Source organism: Dama dama, chromosome 4 (genome assembly GCF_033118175.1).
Source record: "Dama dama isolate Ldn47 chromosome 4, ASM3311817v1, whole genome shotgun sequence".
NCBI classification, from domain to species: domain Eukaryota; kingdom Metazoa; phylum Chordata; class Mammalia; order Artiodactyla; family Cervidae; genus Dama; species Dama dama.
In genome coordinates this window covers 59,359,329-59,376,503 of record NC_083684.1, presented here as the reverse complement: position 1 = coordinate 59,376,503, position 17,175 = coordinate 59,359,329, and the positions used below count along the sequence as shown (strand labels likewise).

The 17,175-nt window shown below is 57.8% G+C and overlaps 2 protein-coding genes across 3 annotated transcripts; both read left to right on the top strand.

Moving 5' to 3' along the window:
- The first annotated feature begins 958 nt into the window (after positions 1–958).
- Positions 959–4,932, top strand: GNG8 (G protein subunit gamma 8). 2 transcript variants are annotated; one of them, XM_061135970.1, is made up of 3 exons: positions 959–962; positions 4,266–4,351; positions 4,698–4,932. In XM_061135970.1, the coding sequence occupies exons 2-3, from the start codon at positions 4,268–4,270 to the stop codon at positions 4,824–4,826; spliced, it is 213 nt and encodes a 70-aa protein (XP_060991953.1). In that variant the 5' UTR covers positions 959–962; positions 4,266–4,267; the 3' UTR covers positions 4,827–4,932. The 2 variants fall into 2 exon arrangements, with proteins under 2 accessions (XP_060991953.1, XP_060991943.1); XM_061135960.1 differs by lacking the exon at positions 959–962 and adding an exon at positions 3,015–3,061.
- A 6,716-nt stretch (positions 4,933–11,648) lies between these two features.
- PTGIR (prostaglandin I2 receptor) lies at positions 11,649–15,368 on the top strand. Its single transcript, XM_061139662.1, has 2 exons — positions 11,649–12,755; positions 13,833–15,368. Exons 1-2 carry the CDS (start codon positions 11,988–11,990, stop codon positions 14,217–14,219), a joined length of 1,155 nt encoding a protein of 384 aa, XP_060995645.1. The 5' UTR covers positions 11,649–11,987; the 3' UTR covers positions 14,220–15,368.
- The last annotated feature ends 1,807 nt before the right edge of the window (positions 15,369–17,175 follow it).

Here is a 17,175-nt window from a genome sequence, read left to right as displayed (position 1 = left end):
AATCCAGGGTCTCAGTTTCTCCCTCCAGAAAATGGGATCAGGAGTACCGCTGTCATGAGGTTGGGGAATTCCTCTGCAGCACAGGGAAGGATTGCACATCTGGAAACCAAGGTAATGCGTAGAGTGGAAAGGTCTGCAACCGGGAAGAAAAATGGAGGTTACGCTTGGTTCAGACAGTGTCCGCCTGTCCGTCTCCCCGCCCCCAGCCTCTGGCTGCCATTAGACAGGGAGGGAAGATTGGGTCGTCACCCTGTCTTTCCCCGCTCTGAGCCGTGTTTCCTCCTCTGGGGCTGCCCGGGCCAAAACTGCTGATGGAAACCAGCTGCGGGAGGCGCCGAGGTTAGGCGTAAACCCAGGCCCCTCCCCGGCGCCGGCCGACCCCGCTAAGGGAGGGGGACGGGGGCGCCGTAACTCCCCTCCGCTCTTCCGCAGCCGGGCCCGGGGCCCTGGCACGTCCGGCGCGCCTGATGCTTTCCAGATGTGAGCCTAGTTCCCCTCCCCCCAACCCGGCCCTGCTGCTCCCGCGCGATAGGGTGTTGGGGAGCCAGGGTCCGATATCCCACTATCAAATTGGGGACCCAGGCCCGTATCCGCTGCCGGCCGGTCTCGCTTCCCTGTTCAGGCGGTAAAAACCGAATTGGGATGGAATGACAGCAGTAAAGACGCTTCTCTCCCCGACCTCCACCTCTTCCCGGGGTTCGGCGGCCTCCCCTCCCGCAGCCAGCTAGGGAGGCGAGGTCGGGAGCTGGCCCCAAGACCCGCCCCTCGCGGCAAACCACACCCTGGACACGCCCCAAATACCCGCCCCGAACACGCCCCCTCTAAGCCCCGCCCCCGAACCACCGCGCCCCTTCGGCGGCCCTGAGGTCTTGCCTCCGCGACGCGCGTCTGCAGTCTGGTCCCCTGAGGAGGGCGCGGTCGGTCGTGTCTGTCTCTCTACCGCGTTCTGTCTGTGTCTCGGTGTCCGTATTTCTCAGTCAGTTTCTGACTCTACTTTTCTGTCTGTGTGTCTCTACTGTACCCTGCACGTCTCAATCTCTGCCACCCTCTGCCTGTCTCTGTCTCTCTCCTCTCCAAATTTCCGTCTCTGTGTCCCTATCTCTGACTCTGTCTCTCCCGGCATCTCTCTCTCCCTCTCTCTGAATTTCTGTGTCCCAGTCCATCTTCAGTGAGCTTTCTCTAGCTCCCTCCACCTTCCTGTGTCTCTCCCACCTCTAATTCCCAGCTGGCCGGCGGGGGCGCTTTGCCCTCCGGGTTTCCACCTCCTACGGCTTTGGCGCCGGCTGGGTGGGCGGTTCGGCGGGCCGCGGGCGCCCCCGTGTGGCCGGCAGGGAGCTGTCAGGAGACGACTGCGGGCTGAGTGTGCCGCGCCCGTAGGGGTGTGTTCAGGGCAGGATACTGTGGGCGTCCGTGGGTGACACTCGCTGTGTGAGTGTGTCTACTTTGAGATCGCGCGTGGCGTCCAGAGGTTGTGCGTAGCTGTGTGACCTTGTGAGATTTTCTGTGACAACCATAAACTGGGCGCGTGACTGTGTGAAATCGTGTTCAGTTCAGTTCAGTCGCTCAGTCGTGTCCGACTCTTTGCGCCCCCCATGGACTGCAGCACTCCAGGCCTTCCTGTCCATCGCCAACTCCCGGAGTTTATTCAAACTCATGTCCATTGAGTCGGTGATGCCATCCAACCACCTCATCCTGTCGTCCCCTTCTCCTCCTGCCTTCAATCTTTCCCAGCATCAGAGTCTTCAAATGAGTCAGTTCTTCAGATCGTGTTACATCGAGACATTGTGTGTGACCGTGTATGTGACATATCGGTGACTGCATGTGACATCATGAGTTTGGGTGTCCATGAGACACTATCTGGGGGACTGTGACATCGAGAGATCATGTGTGAGCAAGAGGTCATGTGTGACAATGTGCAATATGGCGAGGATGGGAGAGTTGTGTGTGTCCACGGGGAGATGGTGTGTGAGAGAGGGCAAGAATGAATGAGAATGACCCACCAAGTAATGATGTGAGAAGCAGTGTGAGAGACCTGTGGGGAGGGAAGCTGAGTGTGAGTGACCTTGTGAGTGTGCAACAAAGATGTGTCAGCCACAATGGTGATGTGTGAGATGCCGGGTGTGACTGTGTGTAACACAGATCATGTGGGACCCTGAGAGACTGGCAGAGTGTCATGTCAGTGCATTAGAGAGTGTGCAACTGTCCAGGGTGCTCAGATGAGCGTGCAAGAGAAACCTCATGGGTGTGAGTTGTGACACTGGGAGGCTGCGGTGTGAAGGCAGCACCTGTGTGTGATACAGACTGTGTGAGGCTCAGCAAGACATCTTGAGAGGTTGTGTGTGATCCTGTGTGGAACTGTGTGTGTGTATACACTGGATGCTCAGAGGTCGTCCCTTTGACTGTGGTTGTGTAAGATGTCACTGGTGGTGATGGGCCTCTCAGATTGTGAGGGACTGTGTGACATTTCGAGAAGTCGAGTGACTGTGGCCCTGCGGAAGGTTAGGGTGGTTCAGGAGACTGTACACAGCGAGGAGCTGTGCATCTCTGCGAGTGACTGTGAGTATGATTCTGTGTGCTGAGAGGGGATCATCTGGGATGGGGTGACACGGAGGTTGTGGGTGGGACAGGGTGGCAGAGCATATGTAATGGAGTGTGAGGCTGTGTGGGACCCACAGGAGAGATTTGGATGACTGTGGGATAAATGCGGCAGAGCGGGGGGACTCATCCTAAGAGACTCTTTACCTGTGAGTGTGTGTGTGTGTGTGTGTGTGCGAGTGTGTGAGTGTGACAGAGATAGAGACAGAGATTGAGAAGGGAGACAGACAGAGAGAGAGGAAGGGAGAGAGACACAGACACACAAAGACAAAGAGAGAGATAGACAGACGTAATGAGAGGACCCAGAGAGAAAAGACGCAAGGGTGATGGGGATGCTGGTGGCAGGAGGAGGCGGGTCCTCAGGGGCTGTGCCCCAGGAGAGGGGGCGGGGCAGAACTGAGGAGGGGGGGACCCAGACACTGTGTCTCTGCCACCCGCCTGCCTTCCCAGCCCTGAGCAGCAACAGGTAGGATGCTGTGGTCCTGAACCCTGACAGCTGGTCCCTCTGCCTGGGAATGAATGAATGCGTGAGTGAATGAATGACTTTATCCTTGCTCATCTCCATCAGCCTGTCTTCCCCTCTGTCTCTCCATGTGTCCCCTCCTGCACCTCCACTTCCTTCTGTCTGCCCTGCCCTTTCTCGCCTCTCTCCCCTCTATCACTGTCCCTCCCCCTAGTGCTCTATGTGCCCCTCTTCCTGTTCTCTCCCACCTCCGTCTCTCCATCTCTCCCCAAGCCTTCCATCGCCCCTTCTCTTTCCTCCCTCTGTCCTTTCGTCCGCTCTGTGCTTCTCTCTCCCTGTACCACTCTTTCCTCACACCCCTGTCTCCCTCCCTCCCTCTGTCTCTTCTCTCTCCATCGCTCCATCCCTCTCGCCCGTCTCTCCATCTTTCTCTCCTTCAGTCTCCTTATTCCCCCCTCCCCCTCCGCGTCTCTCTCTGTTTGTCCCCTCTGTTTGTCCCTGTCGCCATCCTCCCTGTCCCTCTCCCAGTCCTGGCTGGGTTGCCCCCCTCTCCAGCCCTTTCTCTGGCTGCTAATGAGCAGAGGAGCCTTTGAGGTGGCCAGGGCTGGGATGGGGGGCTCCCCGAGGGGGGCGGAGGGGGCAGCTGCTGCCAAGGCCCTAATGAGGCCCCCTCTGCGCCCCTCCCGCCGTGATCTTAATTCCTTCTTCTCCCTGGAGCCAGCGCTAATTGGCCTGGGGAGGGCCCCCTTCTGGCTCATGTGCTCTCTCCAGGAGGTGAGGACACCTGGATCTCTGGATCCAACACCTGTGTTCCTTCCTTCTGTCCCTCCCTCCACCTGCTTCTCGGCCTCCCATCTGTGCTTCCCCCCCTTGCCTTCCCTCTCTTCTCTGTTCCCTCTGTCACCTGCCTCTAGGTACCCCATCTGTGCACCCCTCCAAGCCTTCTCTTGGCCCTCTTGGCCCTGTTCATTGGTCCCTCTTTCGGCCGGCTTCTTGGTCCCCCATCTACGCAGATCTCCATCTCTCCCCTTTTCTTCTGTTTTTCTGTCTCTTCCTCCACTCTGGACACCGCATCGGTGAGCCCTTCACGCACGCCCCTGTTAACTGGGTTCCACCACCACCACCAACCCTATCTGGGGACCCAGCTTTGCCCTAGCCTACTCCTTCGCCTCCACTCCCACGGGCTTTTAACCTTTTCCCGCCGCAGCCATGTCCAACAACATGGCCAAGATCGCGGAGGCCCGGAAGACCGTGGAGCAGCTGAAGCTGGAGGTGAACATCGACCGCATGAAGGTGCTGGGTCGGGGTGGGGAGGAAGGCCGCGGGCTCCGGGGCTGGAGTCTGGACTGGTCAGAGTTGGGAGTGGAGCCGGGAGTCCGAGTGGAAAGATCCCCTTCGGAACCGAACTGGACTCCAAGGAGGGGGGTTGGGAGGGTGGGGGGGAGGGGCTGGACCGAGAAGGGGCGGGGCCAGACATGGGGCGGGGCCTGGCCGTGGGAGGGGCCCGGGCAGGGGGCGGGGCCTGACCAGGGCCGGGCCTGACTAGAGGAGGGGCCCAGGCGGGGGCGGGGCCCAGGCAGGGGCGGGGCCCAGGCAGGGGCGGGGCGGGGCGTGTACATCTCCCACTGGGTGCCCGCAGGTGTCGCAGGCAGCGGCCGAGCTCCTGGCCTTCTGCGAGACTCACGCGAAAGATGACCCGCTGGTGACGCCGGTACCCGCCGCAGAGAACCCCTTCCGAGACAAGCGCCTCTTCTGCGTCCTGCTCTGAGCCCTCCCGACAGTTTGACCCCCACCCACCGTCAAAATATGAATCCAATAAACGTGGTGACTGCGGGGCTGCCTGTGCTCTCGGGGAAGCTGAGGCACGTGCAGAACTTGGGGCCACCATGGAGGAGCCCGTGTCCCTTCTCATTCCTTCTCCGTGTGTGTGGAGTGGGGGCGTGGGGCGAGGTTATGTGGATGCGGGGCGGGGGGGATGTCAGAGGATATCCTGCGTCCTGGCTCTGGCCTCCACGGAGTGTTTCCGCAATCCTGAATTGATTTAATCGTCCCAACAGCCCCAGAAAGAAGTTGGCTACTTGTATGAGGAAACTGAGGCAAAGGAGGTCCCTTACTCAGAGTCACAAGATAGGAGATAATGGGGTGAAGACTGGACGCTCCCGCTCTCTGAACCTCTCTGCTGGCAGCTCTTCTCGCCTCTCTCCTGGGTTGGAGGTCCTTAGAATACCCAGTACCCACCTTTCTCTTCCCCCGAATGATTCCAGCCCCTTTTTTCACATGGACCTACTCCCTACCAGAGCCCCACACCCACAAGTACTGAACTTGTCTCTGTTCCTTTTTTCATTCTTCCAAACACTCTTGGTCCTGTAATGGTTGAAACAGGGGTCATGGACACGACCAAGACAGCCCTGGCCCTGGGTTCCTGGGGTTCAGAATCCAGTGGGAGTGACAGACCTGTCCTCGGATAGTGATGATTCAGAGTGGGCAGGGCTGGGATGGGGGAATTCAGAGGGAAGGCCTGACTCAGCTTGAAGGTCAGGGAGGGCTTCCTGAAGGAGGGGACATCTGAGCTGGTACATGGTGGGAATTAAACGTGGGGACCCAGAGAAGAGAGAAGCAGGACTACAGGAGACAAATCAGTATGTACATTCTTTTCTATTTCCTTTTTTTGGGGGGACATGGATTACTGTGACAGCCCTGATTCCTCTTCTGTGTTTCTCACCTCACACACTGGTGATCTCCAGGACCTGTGTTTGTTGTTTAGCCGCTAAGCTGTGTCTGACTTTTGGGGACCCCATGGACTGTAGCCCACCAGGCTCCCCTGTCCATGTGATATTCCAGGCAAGAATACTGGAGTGGGTAGCCATTTCCTTCTCCAGGGGATCTTCCTCACCTAGGGACTGAACCCATGTCTCCTGCATTGCAGGTAAATTCTTTACCACTGAGCCAACAGGGAAGCCCTTTAGGACCTTTATAGCCTGCAGGTGAATGAGAGTGCTTCACATAAAAGCCCATCTTGATGGCTTCTTCCATTTGAAAGGTCTGGGTGACTTCAGAACTGCATAACCTCCAGGGTGACCAGAGGCTATGAGATGGGGCCCTGGCTTTCCAGTTTGCCAAAGTCCCCACCACACCCTATTGTCTCCCAGTGAGGGACACTGGGGGTCAGATACTATTTATCACAGGGTCTGTGCCAGGAGCTTCTTACAGAGAAACGAAGAGAAAGGTAAAATGCCTTGAACCCATGATTCTGTTGAAAATAAAGAAATGCAGACTGGGTGAGCTATGGGCTTAGTTAATTATTTAACTTGGTTGGTCTGAGGTCCACTGAGTTTGTGACCCCTCCCCTCTCCACATGCCCCCTTGTCTTGAGTCTGCACCCCTGGATCTGGTCAAGATGACTCCCTGGGCCTCCCCTTCCCAGAGGGGCTGTGTCTGCGTCTGGCAAGTGCTCCATTATTCACATTGAATTAGGGTCCCCTGGGCCCCAAATCTGAGCTTCCTGTTGAATTGAGGCAAGAGACGCTGTAATTACATCTCCCTCCTGCCTCCCACCTCTCAGCCTGGCTCCGGCCCTGGTTGCATCATGTCTGTGGGAGCCCCGGGGGAGATGGGGGGACAGAGACAGCCAAGGATGAGCTGAAGGGAGGAGGAGTGATGCTGAGGGGAAGTTGCCAGAAGGATTCTGGAATTTCACAGACTCAGCATCCTTGCATCTTAGAACCTGAAATGCAAAGGAATCTCAGAAATTCAGAGGGCTGGAATTCTGGAGTATTTGAACCCTGTGGGGCCAGGATGGTGGGGTCCTGTCCCCTAATTGGGCTAGGAATTGGGAGCTTCACACTTCAGAAGTGTATGGACTTCTTGAGCCTGGCCTGTTAGACCCTTTGAACCCTGGGATCTTGGAGTTGGTCTTGGGGAATGGGAAGCTGGGGAGAAGCAAGTGGGGTTAGCTGACCTAGTGGTGGGGCAGGGAGCTGGAGGAATGTGTGCCTGCCTGGAGGAGCAGGGCTGGGTGAGCCTGTACCCCGACTGAGGCTGGGAGAGATGAGAAGCCAGAAGGGAGCAGTCCTGGGTGACCAGCCTCCAAATCGGATAATCTCATTAGTGGGTATGATTCTGGGGCAGCACCCACTTCTGTTTCCCCTATCCTGCCACCCCCAGCTGTGAGGTCAGCTCTGGGGTCAGGCTCAGGCCTAGTCAGAGCCAGGCCAAAAGGCAGAGGTGAATACCTGGGGAAGAGCTGGCATTCAGCAGTTCCCTCCCACTTCACCCCAAATCCCAGGGCTTCGGGCTGCCCCACCCAGCTGTCCTGCCTCCATATCCCACCCCACATGCTTGGCACTGAGGGGCCGGAGAGTAGGAGTGGAGATAGCAGAGCCAGGAGGAGCCACAATCATGGCCATCACTTATCAGGAGTCCGGTTTCACAAGCCCCATCTCCCTCCATTCTAATGGCAGCTCCCACAAGGACTCTGCTTACCCCCATTTTACAGACATGGAAGACCCGCACGGAGAGAGAACCTGGTCAGCTGGGGCTTGAGGTTGGAGTGGGAGGAGCCAATGGATGACCTCGGGAGGGGCCGGAGGGGTTCAAAGGGGGCCTTGAGGGACAGAAGTGAGGGGATCCCAGGGGAGGCACCCAGCCCAGACAAATGCAGGGCAGGGGCGGCAGAGTAGGGACACCAGGGGCCGGTGAGGGAAGCGGCAGCTAGTAGGTGGGCAAGGGCCCATTGTAGGGTGGAAAACGGGGTGGTGGGCAGAGAATATTGGCCTCTAGCTGTAAGGGCTGGGGCCTGCTAAGGAGGGATGGGTCAGGATGGACACACGGCAGCTCCTCACAGCAGTGAGTGGGCACAGATGACAAGCGGGCCTGGCAGGCATGAGCAGCTGGTGGCACGTGGTGGGGGGGGCGGGTACGAGGTGGGGCCAGCTTCCTCCCAGGGCACGGCCTGGAGGACGGAAGCCCGGGAGCCGGGAGAGGGTCAGGCCCAGGGCAAGCTGGCATCTTCGGTCAACAGCGCGACCAGATGCAGGCCTGGGTGGGCAGCTGTAGGCACTGGCCGGCAGGAGTGGGAGAGCTTGTCCTGGTCCCATTTCCTGGCCTGCTTGGTGCTTGTCCCCATGAGGACACTCGCCCAGATGGAATGACTCAGCCGAGGGCCTGCCCAGGCTCCAGCTATGACCTTCCACTCCCACGCCACTTGCACGCCACTTGGGACTACGCCCACATCGGATGGTACCATCTCTGAGTCCCTCAGCCCTATACACATGCTGGTTTGTTGAGTGAATAACAACCCCACCAGTAACTGTATGAGAGCTCCCTAAAAGCAGGCAGAGTGAATTCCATCTGTAAGCTAGGTCCATCTAGTCAAACCTATGATTATGCCGGTAGTTATGTAAGGATGTGAGAGTTGGACTATAAAGAAAGCTGAGTGCTGAAGAATTGATGCTTTTGAACTGTGGAGTTGGAGAAGACTCATGAGAGTCCGTTGGACAGCAAGGGGATCAAACCAGTCCATCCCAAAGGAAATCAGTCCTGAATATTCATTGGAAGGACTGATGCTGAAGCTGAAGCTCCAATACTTTGGCCACCTGATGCGAAGGACTGACTCATTTGAAAAGACCCTGATACTGGGAAAGATTGAAGGCAGGAGGAGAAGGGGACGACAGAGGATGAGATGGCTGGATGGCATCACTGACTCGATGGACATGAGTTTGAGCAAGCTCCAGGAGTTGGTGATGGACAGGGAAGCCTGGCATGCTGCAGTCCATGGGGTCGCAAAGAGTCAGACATAACTGAGCGACTGAACTGAATCTTTGTTCAGCGACTGAACAAAGTACAACATGTACTTTGTTGTACTTTGTACAACATCCCAACAAAGGCAAGGCAGCCACTTGATGAAGACCATCAAGATACATACAGACACACGTGGGCTGACACAGCCATGAAGAAACACGTGGTCACCAATGAACAGACACAACACATCAATAAACACAGATACACAAAGAGACCTCACAGGAAAGAATACCTACCCACCGCTCACACACACACCATGCTGATACAATGCTCACTTAGGTGACCCAAACCCACACATGAAGTTCACAGGTCCACAGTCTCTAGCACGCTCTCTTCCGGGTACCCATTCCTCCCCTACGCGGTGCTGCATGTCCATTCCCAGTCCTCCCGGGGTTGTCCTCTCTCTTCTGCAGTGCTGCCCCAGGGTCCCTCTGGGGAGGCTCGAGTCCCTTCTCAGCAGCGCGTGGCAGGGGGAGGGTGCTGACTCACCCATCCAGAGCACTTCCCTCCCACAGCTCTTCCCACCCCCAGAAGCTACCACCCCACCCTCCAACCCAGACCAGCTGGGGTGACCTCTCACAGCTGAGCAGGAGGCTGGGGGCTCCCCAGAAGATGAGCGTGTCTGACCCGGCATGGATCCCAGGGATTCTTAGGGAGGAGTGATAGTCATCACCTCTCCTGCCTGCTCTGGAGCACAGAATTCATATCAAGGTCGCCAGGGCTTCTGATCCTCAGCGGCAAAGGTGGGGAAACTGAGGCCAGGAGGGGGGTACTGTCTGAGACCCCGCGGGTCAGAGGAGCAGCATGGACTTCCTGAAAGCTCGACAGTGCCTGGCGGGGGCGGGGGGGCAGGAAGCCAGTGACAGAGAGGCTCCAGGCAGCAGAGCACCCCCTCCCACCCCTGCAACTCCCCTGATGCTGAGACAGGACGCTAGCCTGCCAGGCGTCATCCTTCATTAATATGAGAGAACTTCCTGAGTTCCCTTCGGTCAGGCTGGGGATCGCGCAGAGTATGAGGGGGGGACCACGTGGCCAAGTAGGCCTGAGACAAACACCAGCACCCTCAGAGCAGCGCTGAATGGTCACTCTCCAGAGCCCCCGGTGTGGCCAGAGCTGGGGCACCCATCCTGGCGGAAGCTGGGAGTGCCAGCTGGGCGTGGGTGATAGCGAGACGGAAGATGGGGGAGAGGGGAGGGGATCGTGGTCATGGAGGCAGGGGTGACCTGAGGACAGAGAGAGGAAGTCAGTAGCTGCCCAGGATCCAGTCCTCGGGGTCAGGACCATTCTTCCTGGCCTTGGATGTGCTATGAGATCTACACAGGTTCTCTTCTTGTTCCACAGAGGGATCTGGGATGGGCCACTGGCCATGGTCAGCCCACCAGGCTCACGGAGTCAGTGTTGCCCCACTGTACAGACAAGGAAACTGAGGTCCCCTGGCTTCCCTTCCTGGCCTTGGGACCATCCCACAGCAAGGAGGTGGTTGAATGGGGACAGAAACTCCAGTCAAATGGCGTAGGATCTTGAATTGGTCATTTCTGCATTTAAATGGCCTTCCTGAAAAATAAGGGGCATCTGAGAAGGTCTCTGAGGTCTTATCTGACCCTTGGGTGAGGAGGCCACATGGGAAATGGGCTAAGTGGGAAGAGGGACTGGTGACCGCTGTGCTGGCCGCGGGCACACACAGGCGGACCACACAGGCGGGAGGGTGGTGCCGCTGGCAACATGTCTGTGGAGGGCTGGGAGACGTTCTGGAAGAGCAGTGTTGGAGCCCTGGACTGGACTGCTGTCTGTGGCTAAAATATTATTCCTTGAAGTCAAGGTCACCAGCGCTTGGCCTGGGGCCCGGGAGGGCTGCTGGGGTGAGAGACAAGAGGGCAGGAGGGCACTCCCCTTTGATACTGACCAGTGGAAATCCTGGCGGGGGGAGCTGTCCCCTACCCGTGGATGTCAGGTCCCTCCTCCCCCCACCGACGGGGCTCCAGGGACTGGCATTTCTTTTTTCTGGCAGGGCCACCTCTTCCCCCAACCTTGTGGAAGGAGTGAAGTTCGTCCAGGGAACAGAAATCTCAGTTGCGCCTGGAAAACACTACATAAGGGAAGAATTTCCTGGTCGTTTCTCAATCCTTAGGCAATGTCCTAACCCCGAGGGGCCTGAGCCTAGAATAGATGCCAGAGGCCACCCCCAGACCGCCTCACAGACTGGCTGTCTGTGCCGCTCAGGTCCTGTCCGGGTCCCCACGGGTGAGCTCCCGATTCTAGGGAGATGATGACTCGGGTGATCCCCACCCGGGGTGCCGCTGGGCAGCGCTGGGAAGGCGGAAGGGTGCAGAGTCATAAAGAGCGAGCCGGAGGAGGTGGCAGGTGGTTCAGGACGGGGTCCGTGAGGACGCGAGGAGGGAGAGGGGGACGCGGGAGATGGATGGGTGTCTTGGGCAGGGGGGTGGAGGGGAGCGCGCCAGGAAAGGCGGGAGGGAGCCAAGGGGCCTCCTGGAGAAGGCAGGGGGAGGGAAGGCGGGGCAGAGAGAGGAAATGAAAAGCCAGGGCGAGTGATCGGGGTTAGATGAGTTAGGGAGGGAGGAGGGAGGGACGTCGGGAGAAGCTGCCACTCGGAGCCAGACCCAGAGAGCAAGACCTGGGAGAAGGAGCGCAGGGGGACAGAGGGGCTGAGAGAGTCGGCAGAGGTGCGGTGAGGAGGGGCTGGGCAAGCAGAGGTGCAGAGGAGGGGATAGGTCGGGAGAGGCAGGGAGGGAGGGAGGGAGAGGTGAAGGGAGTGGACCAGGGAGGAGACTGAGCCAGAGCCGGAGCCAGAGACAGAGGAGGAGAGAACAAGGGGCTTGGCAAGGGCAGGATTAGACGGAGAGGCAGAGGTAGCGGAGGAAAGAAACGGGAGAGAGAGTCAGGGAGGGAGCCTGGGGACACAGGGGCAGAGAGAAACAGACGCCCCAGAAGTGCGGAGGGTAACCTGGGCCTCCCCTCCGCCTCCAGCTGCACCGAGGACCGGGGGAGCAGGGAGTGAGGTGCTGGGCATCACAGGGGTGGACCCGTCTCCCCTTCCCTTGCCACCTCCCACCCCCCACCTCCCCAGGGACCCCTCCTGCCCCGCTCCCCGGGAGGCAGCTGGAGGCCGGGGATGGCGGATTCATGCCGGAACCTCACCTACGTGCGGGACTCGGTGGGCCCGGCCACCAGCACCCTGATGTTCGTGGCGGGCGTGGTGGGCAACGGCCTGGCGCTGGGCATCTTGGGGGCGCGGCGGCGGTCGCGCCCCTCGGCCTTCGCTGTGCTGGTCACCGGGCTGGCGGTCACCGACCTGCTGGGCACGTGCTTCCTGAGCCCGGCCGTGTTCGTGGCCTACGCCCGCAACAGCTCGCTGCTGGGCCTGGCCCGGGGCCGCCCGGCGCTGTGCGACGCCTTCGCCTTCGCCATGACCTTCTTCGGCCTGGCCTCCACGCTCATCCTCTTCGCCATGGCCGTGGAGCGCTGCCTGGCGCTCAGCCACCCCTACCTCTACGCCCAGCTGGACGGGCCCCGCCGCGCCCGCCTGGCGTTGCCGGCCATCTACGCCTTCTGCACGGTCTTCTGCTCGCTGCCCCTCCTGGGCCTGGGCCAACACCAGCAGTACTGCCCTGGGAGCTGGTGCTTCATCCGCATGCGTTCGGCTGAGCCGGGCGGCTGCGCCTTCTCGCTGGCCTATGCCAGCCTCGTGGCCCTGCTGGTGGCCGCCATCGTCCTCTGCAATGGCTCCGTCACCCTCAGCCTCTGCCGCATGTACCGCCAGCAGAGGCGCCACCAGGGCTCGCTGGTCCTCGGCCCCCGGGCGGGCGAGGACGAGGTTGACCACCTGATTCTGCTGGCCCTCATGACGGGCATCATGGCCGTGTGCTCCCTGCCTCTCACGGTGAGTCCCCTGGGCAGCTCCGGTGGGCGGTGGGGAGGAGGGCAGCGCCCAGTTCTAGCTGCCACTGTTTGCGCCCATTTCACGGATGGGGAAACTGAGGCTCAAAGAGGTCAGAGACTTTGTCCACAGTCAAACTCCAAACTTTACAGAGATGTTTCTCCCTGCTTGCTTCTGCTCCATTTGACTCCTCCTGACCCTTGTCTCCCCTCTTCCACATCCCTAGCCAGCCCCTGCCAGTGCCATCCCCTCCACCAACCTTCCCCTACCCCTGCAAGACTAATAAGATCCATCATTCAATATTGCACTCTGTCTACCCTGTGCTCAGTGGTTTAGAAATCCCTTCTCTGATCATCTCAAGAATGATCTTACGCATCTATTCCACAAGCATTTAGCAAGAAATGTGATGAAGTTTCTGTCGGCATTTCTACAAAGGAGTGGTGATGATGTCTTTTGCCCATGATCACACAGAGGCAGGGCTGCACCCTGGGCCCCTCTGATGCCAGGGTCTGATCTCCTTGCCACCCCGCTCCCCATTTCTCCAGCCCCACCCATGTAGCTGCCCTTGGGCTCTCCTGGACTCACCCCTTCCCTGCAGGAACTCCTGCTGTCCCTCCCAGAGGGCAGCATGGCTGATCGTGGTCCTGGGCCCCCAGTCCTCCTGATACTGTCTGGACCTCAGCTTCTCTTTCTGCAAAATGCAAGGGCTAGGGTTAGAGTTGAGAGTCACCAAACCTTTGAGGGGGTGACAGGACTCAGAGATGGCGCGCGCGCACACACACACACACACACACACACACACACACACACACACAGACACAGCCGTGGGACCCAGCCTCGCGGCCCCACCTCTCCCCCTCTAGGGCTTTGCTGACTGTCTCCTGGGGCTTTCTCTCCCTCTGCCCCTGGATGCATTTTTTATTTAGCTCTCATCTTATTTCTTCCCCTTCAGACAGGCCGCGCCTCCCTCATTTCCGCCAGTGAGCAAGGGAGAGGAGGGGGTCCAGAGTGCGGTGTGTGTTGAGGGGTGGGGCAGAGGAGTCCTGGGGTGCTTCTTGATCGCTCTCCACTTGCCCTCAGATCCGCGGCTTCACCCAGGCCATCACCCCGGACAGCAGTGAGATGGGAGACCTCCTGGCCTTCCGTTTCAATGCCTTCAACCCCATTCTGGATCCCTGGGTCTTTATCCTCTTCCGCAAGTCCATCTTCCAGCGGCTGAAGCTCTGGTTCTGTTGTCTGTATTCGAGGCCTGCCCAAGGCGACTCTCGGACGTCCCTCTCTCGGTCTGCCTCGGGGAGGAAGGACTCAAGCGCCCCCCCTGCTCTCGAGGGGAAAAAGGGGAACTGGGTGCCTTTGTCAGCCTGGGGCGAGGGGCAGGGGGCGCCCTTGCCAGCCGCACAGCCACCCACCAGCACCGTGGGAACACCCTCCAAACCGGGGTCCGAGGCAGCCTGCTCCCTCTGCTGACATCTGCCCGGTGATCACCCGCCCTGTCTTCCGGCCGCAGCTGCCAGATATTCAGGGACATGACCGATGGCTGCGGGCGGATCAGCCTAGAGATGGTTCCTGGGGCCCTGCCGGCCAGAACACGGACCCTCTGGATTCAGGGGATGATCAGCTGCTATTCCTCCTTCCTCCGGGTGGCCGCGAGGGGCTGCAGGAGGAGGGAGATGTGGAAAGGAAGTATCCTGGAACATAAAAAGAACAGTTCTCTCAAAATATCCGGTGGCTTGGCTGGCCTGGTCTGGCCCTCACTTGCCCATCCATCTCACTGTCTAAATATTTAGAAGGCAGAAATGTTCCCAGCGGCTTCTGTGCGCTCAGGTCTGCTCTGGTTAGGGTTCTGCCTCTGATCTTCCTTCATTCAGGGTGCCCTGATGCCCACCCCAAGGCCCCAGTGGACACCCCTGAGCCTGGCTCTGCGTTGCCGGGGGGAGTTCCCCAAGAGCCACCCTCTCTCTGCCTCATGAAAGCCTGGGGTTCCCTGACAAGTTCCCTGTCTCCCTTTCCTTCCGATTCCCGTTGGACTTGGGAGGCCTGGTCCACCCCCCTCCCCACCAGGGCAGAAGGGGTGACTGTTGCCTTGGGAGTGACACCACTGGACAGTTGCCTGAGAAAAACTGCATGGCTTGGTGAGTTGCAAGATGTGGATGGCAGGTGGCAGGAGAAGCTGGAGAATGATGGGGTGGGAGCTACAGAACCCATCCTTGGATAAATAGCTGCCCAACCCCCCAACTGCCCCTGCAGAGCCTGACCTCATGCCCTGTGTCCTCGGAACCCTCGCAAAAATGTCATCCATCCATTCATTCATTCAACAAATAGTGAGCCCTGAATCTACCAGGTGCTGGGGACACAAACCGATCTCAGCCCCACCTGGGACTCCTCTAGGGTAATTTCCAGCCTTCAATTCCCCTTCTGATAGCCGGAGCTTTTCCAGCCATCCACCCCTCTCTTGTCACAGCCATCCTCTGCCGAACTCAAGGGTTTTCCAGGAGTGAGCATGAAAGGAAGTGGTTCTTCGGGTGGTGGGAGGAGGTGAATGGGAAAGCCCCCAGACTCTCCCCGGCCCTGATTCCACTTTCTCACTTGCTTCAGGGTTAAAGCAATCATTCTGCCTCTGGGAGGGGTGAGGGTGGGGGTGGGTGGAGGAATAGATGAGGCAAGAACTTCCTATAAAGACGGGCGGCTAAAGTGAGTCCTCTCCACCTCGTGAGTTGCACCCTCCCGGCTCCAGCCTACTATTATTAGAGCCACTCTACATAGGCTGGAATCAAGGTCCAGAGAGGGCAATCACCAGCCCCAGGTCACACAGCGGGGAGAAAGAGCAGCCTGCAGGTGGAGCTGTTTTTTTTTTTTTTTTTCCCTCTGGCTGTGTTGTGCAGCTTGTGGGATCTTAGTTCCCCATTCAAATCCAGGGCTCTTTGCAGTGCAAGAGTGGAGCCCTAACCACTGGATGGCCAGGGAATTCCCTGGTTTACCTTTTTATCTCCTTAATCCAGATTGGGTTAGTGAGATTGCCTTGGTTTCCTTTAGAATGGTGATCGTAATCTAGTACTTAATTTACAGGGCTAGCTGAGGATTAAATGATTCAATTTAATCATTAAAAAGCAATTTAGCATAAGATCTGGAGCAAAGCCCACAATATGTGTTACTGTTACTGCTGCTATTGCCTGGCTATTGGTATTTATTGTCTTTGGCATCTGAGCACATGTGGCTTGAAAACAAAACTTTTATCCATTGTTCTGACATTGTTTCACACCCGCTCCCCAACCCCAAGTCACTTTGTTTCATTTGAAGGAGTGGCTGTGAGAGTTAAAAATAGATCAAGATGACTGCTTAATGGGTAGGGGGTTTCCTTTTGGGGGAATGAAAATATCCTGGAACTAGAGTGTGACGGTGGTTGTACAATGTCCTCAACGTACTAAATGTCACTGAATTGTGCATTTTGAGATGGTTAAAATGGTACATTTTGTGTTATGGGTATTTTACCACAATTAAAAAAAAAAAAACACGTGTAATACTGGAAAAAATTGAGGAAGTTTTTTTTTTTTTTTAAATTGAGGAAGTTTAGAAACTTTTATAGCAGTCTTGCCAGAGTCATATTGTATCGCTTGAATTCAATAATAAACATGTTGACTTGTACCAAAACAAACCAGAAAACAGGTCAAGCAACATCAGAGGAGGGTCTGGCCTTGGTTACCAAATCTGCCTCAACAGGAACCAACTCAAGGGACCTGGTGTGGAGGGGTTGTGTTTCAGGCAGGAGTCAAGGGTGCACCCCCCAGCCCCACCCGCTACCTGTCCAGCAAGATTCCCTGGGAAGTTGGGGGGGGGTGCGCATCTCCTCTCTGGGCCGCCCCTGAAGGTGGGTCCATTCTGGCCCCTCAGAACTCGCTGAATGGCAGCGCAGGGCTGGGCTTTTCAACCCCCAGCACCCCGAGGTGGGTGCCACTATCAGTCCTCTTTTTCGGGTGTTGATTAAGGGAAGGAGAGGATTCAGTGTTGAAGCTGGTTTTCTGCTGACTTTTACCCACCAGGCCTAGCATCTCAGGATTCCGTCCCCTCCTCTGCATCACACTGTGGATGTCTAAGCTGTCCGCCAAGGGCCCCAACTCCCGCCCCATCTGCCTGGATCTGGAAGCTCCTCTCCCCGCTGGTTCCTGGGGTAGCGTCTCACTGTCGGCCACAGTCCTGTCTGGAGCTCCTGTCTGAGTGGCCCCTCCCCTGCCTGCCAAGCTCCAAGGGCTCCCACTGCCTGGAGGCCAAGGGCCAAACTCCCACGCTCTCTGCTTGGCCACAGCAGAAAATCGTGATTTCCCCAAAGAGCACAAGACCTTTCAGGCCTCCACTTCTTTACTCATTAGGCTCACCCTTCCTGTAAGATGTTTCCCTTCTCCATTCATCAAAAGCACCCTTGCCTTTC

Coding starts and splice junctions, on each gene's coding strand:
- GNG8 (XM_061135970.1), top strand. CDS start 4,268: ATGTCCAACAACATGGCCAAGATCGCGGAGGCCCGGAAGACCGTGGAG. Junction 4,352..4,697: donor TGAACATCGACCGCATGAAG/GTGCTGGGTCGG, acceptor GGGTGCCCGCAG/GTGTCGCAGGCAGCGGCCGA.
- PTGIR (XM_061139662.1), top strand. CDS start 11,988: ATGGCGGATTCATGCCGGAACCTCACCTACGTGCGGGACTCGGTGGGC. Junction 12,756..13,832: donor TGTGCTCCCTGCCTCTCACG/GTGAGTCCCCTG, acceptor ACTTGCCCTCAG/ATCCGCGGCTTCACCCAGGC.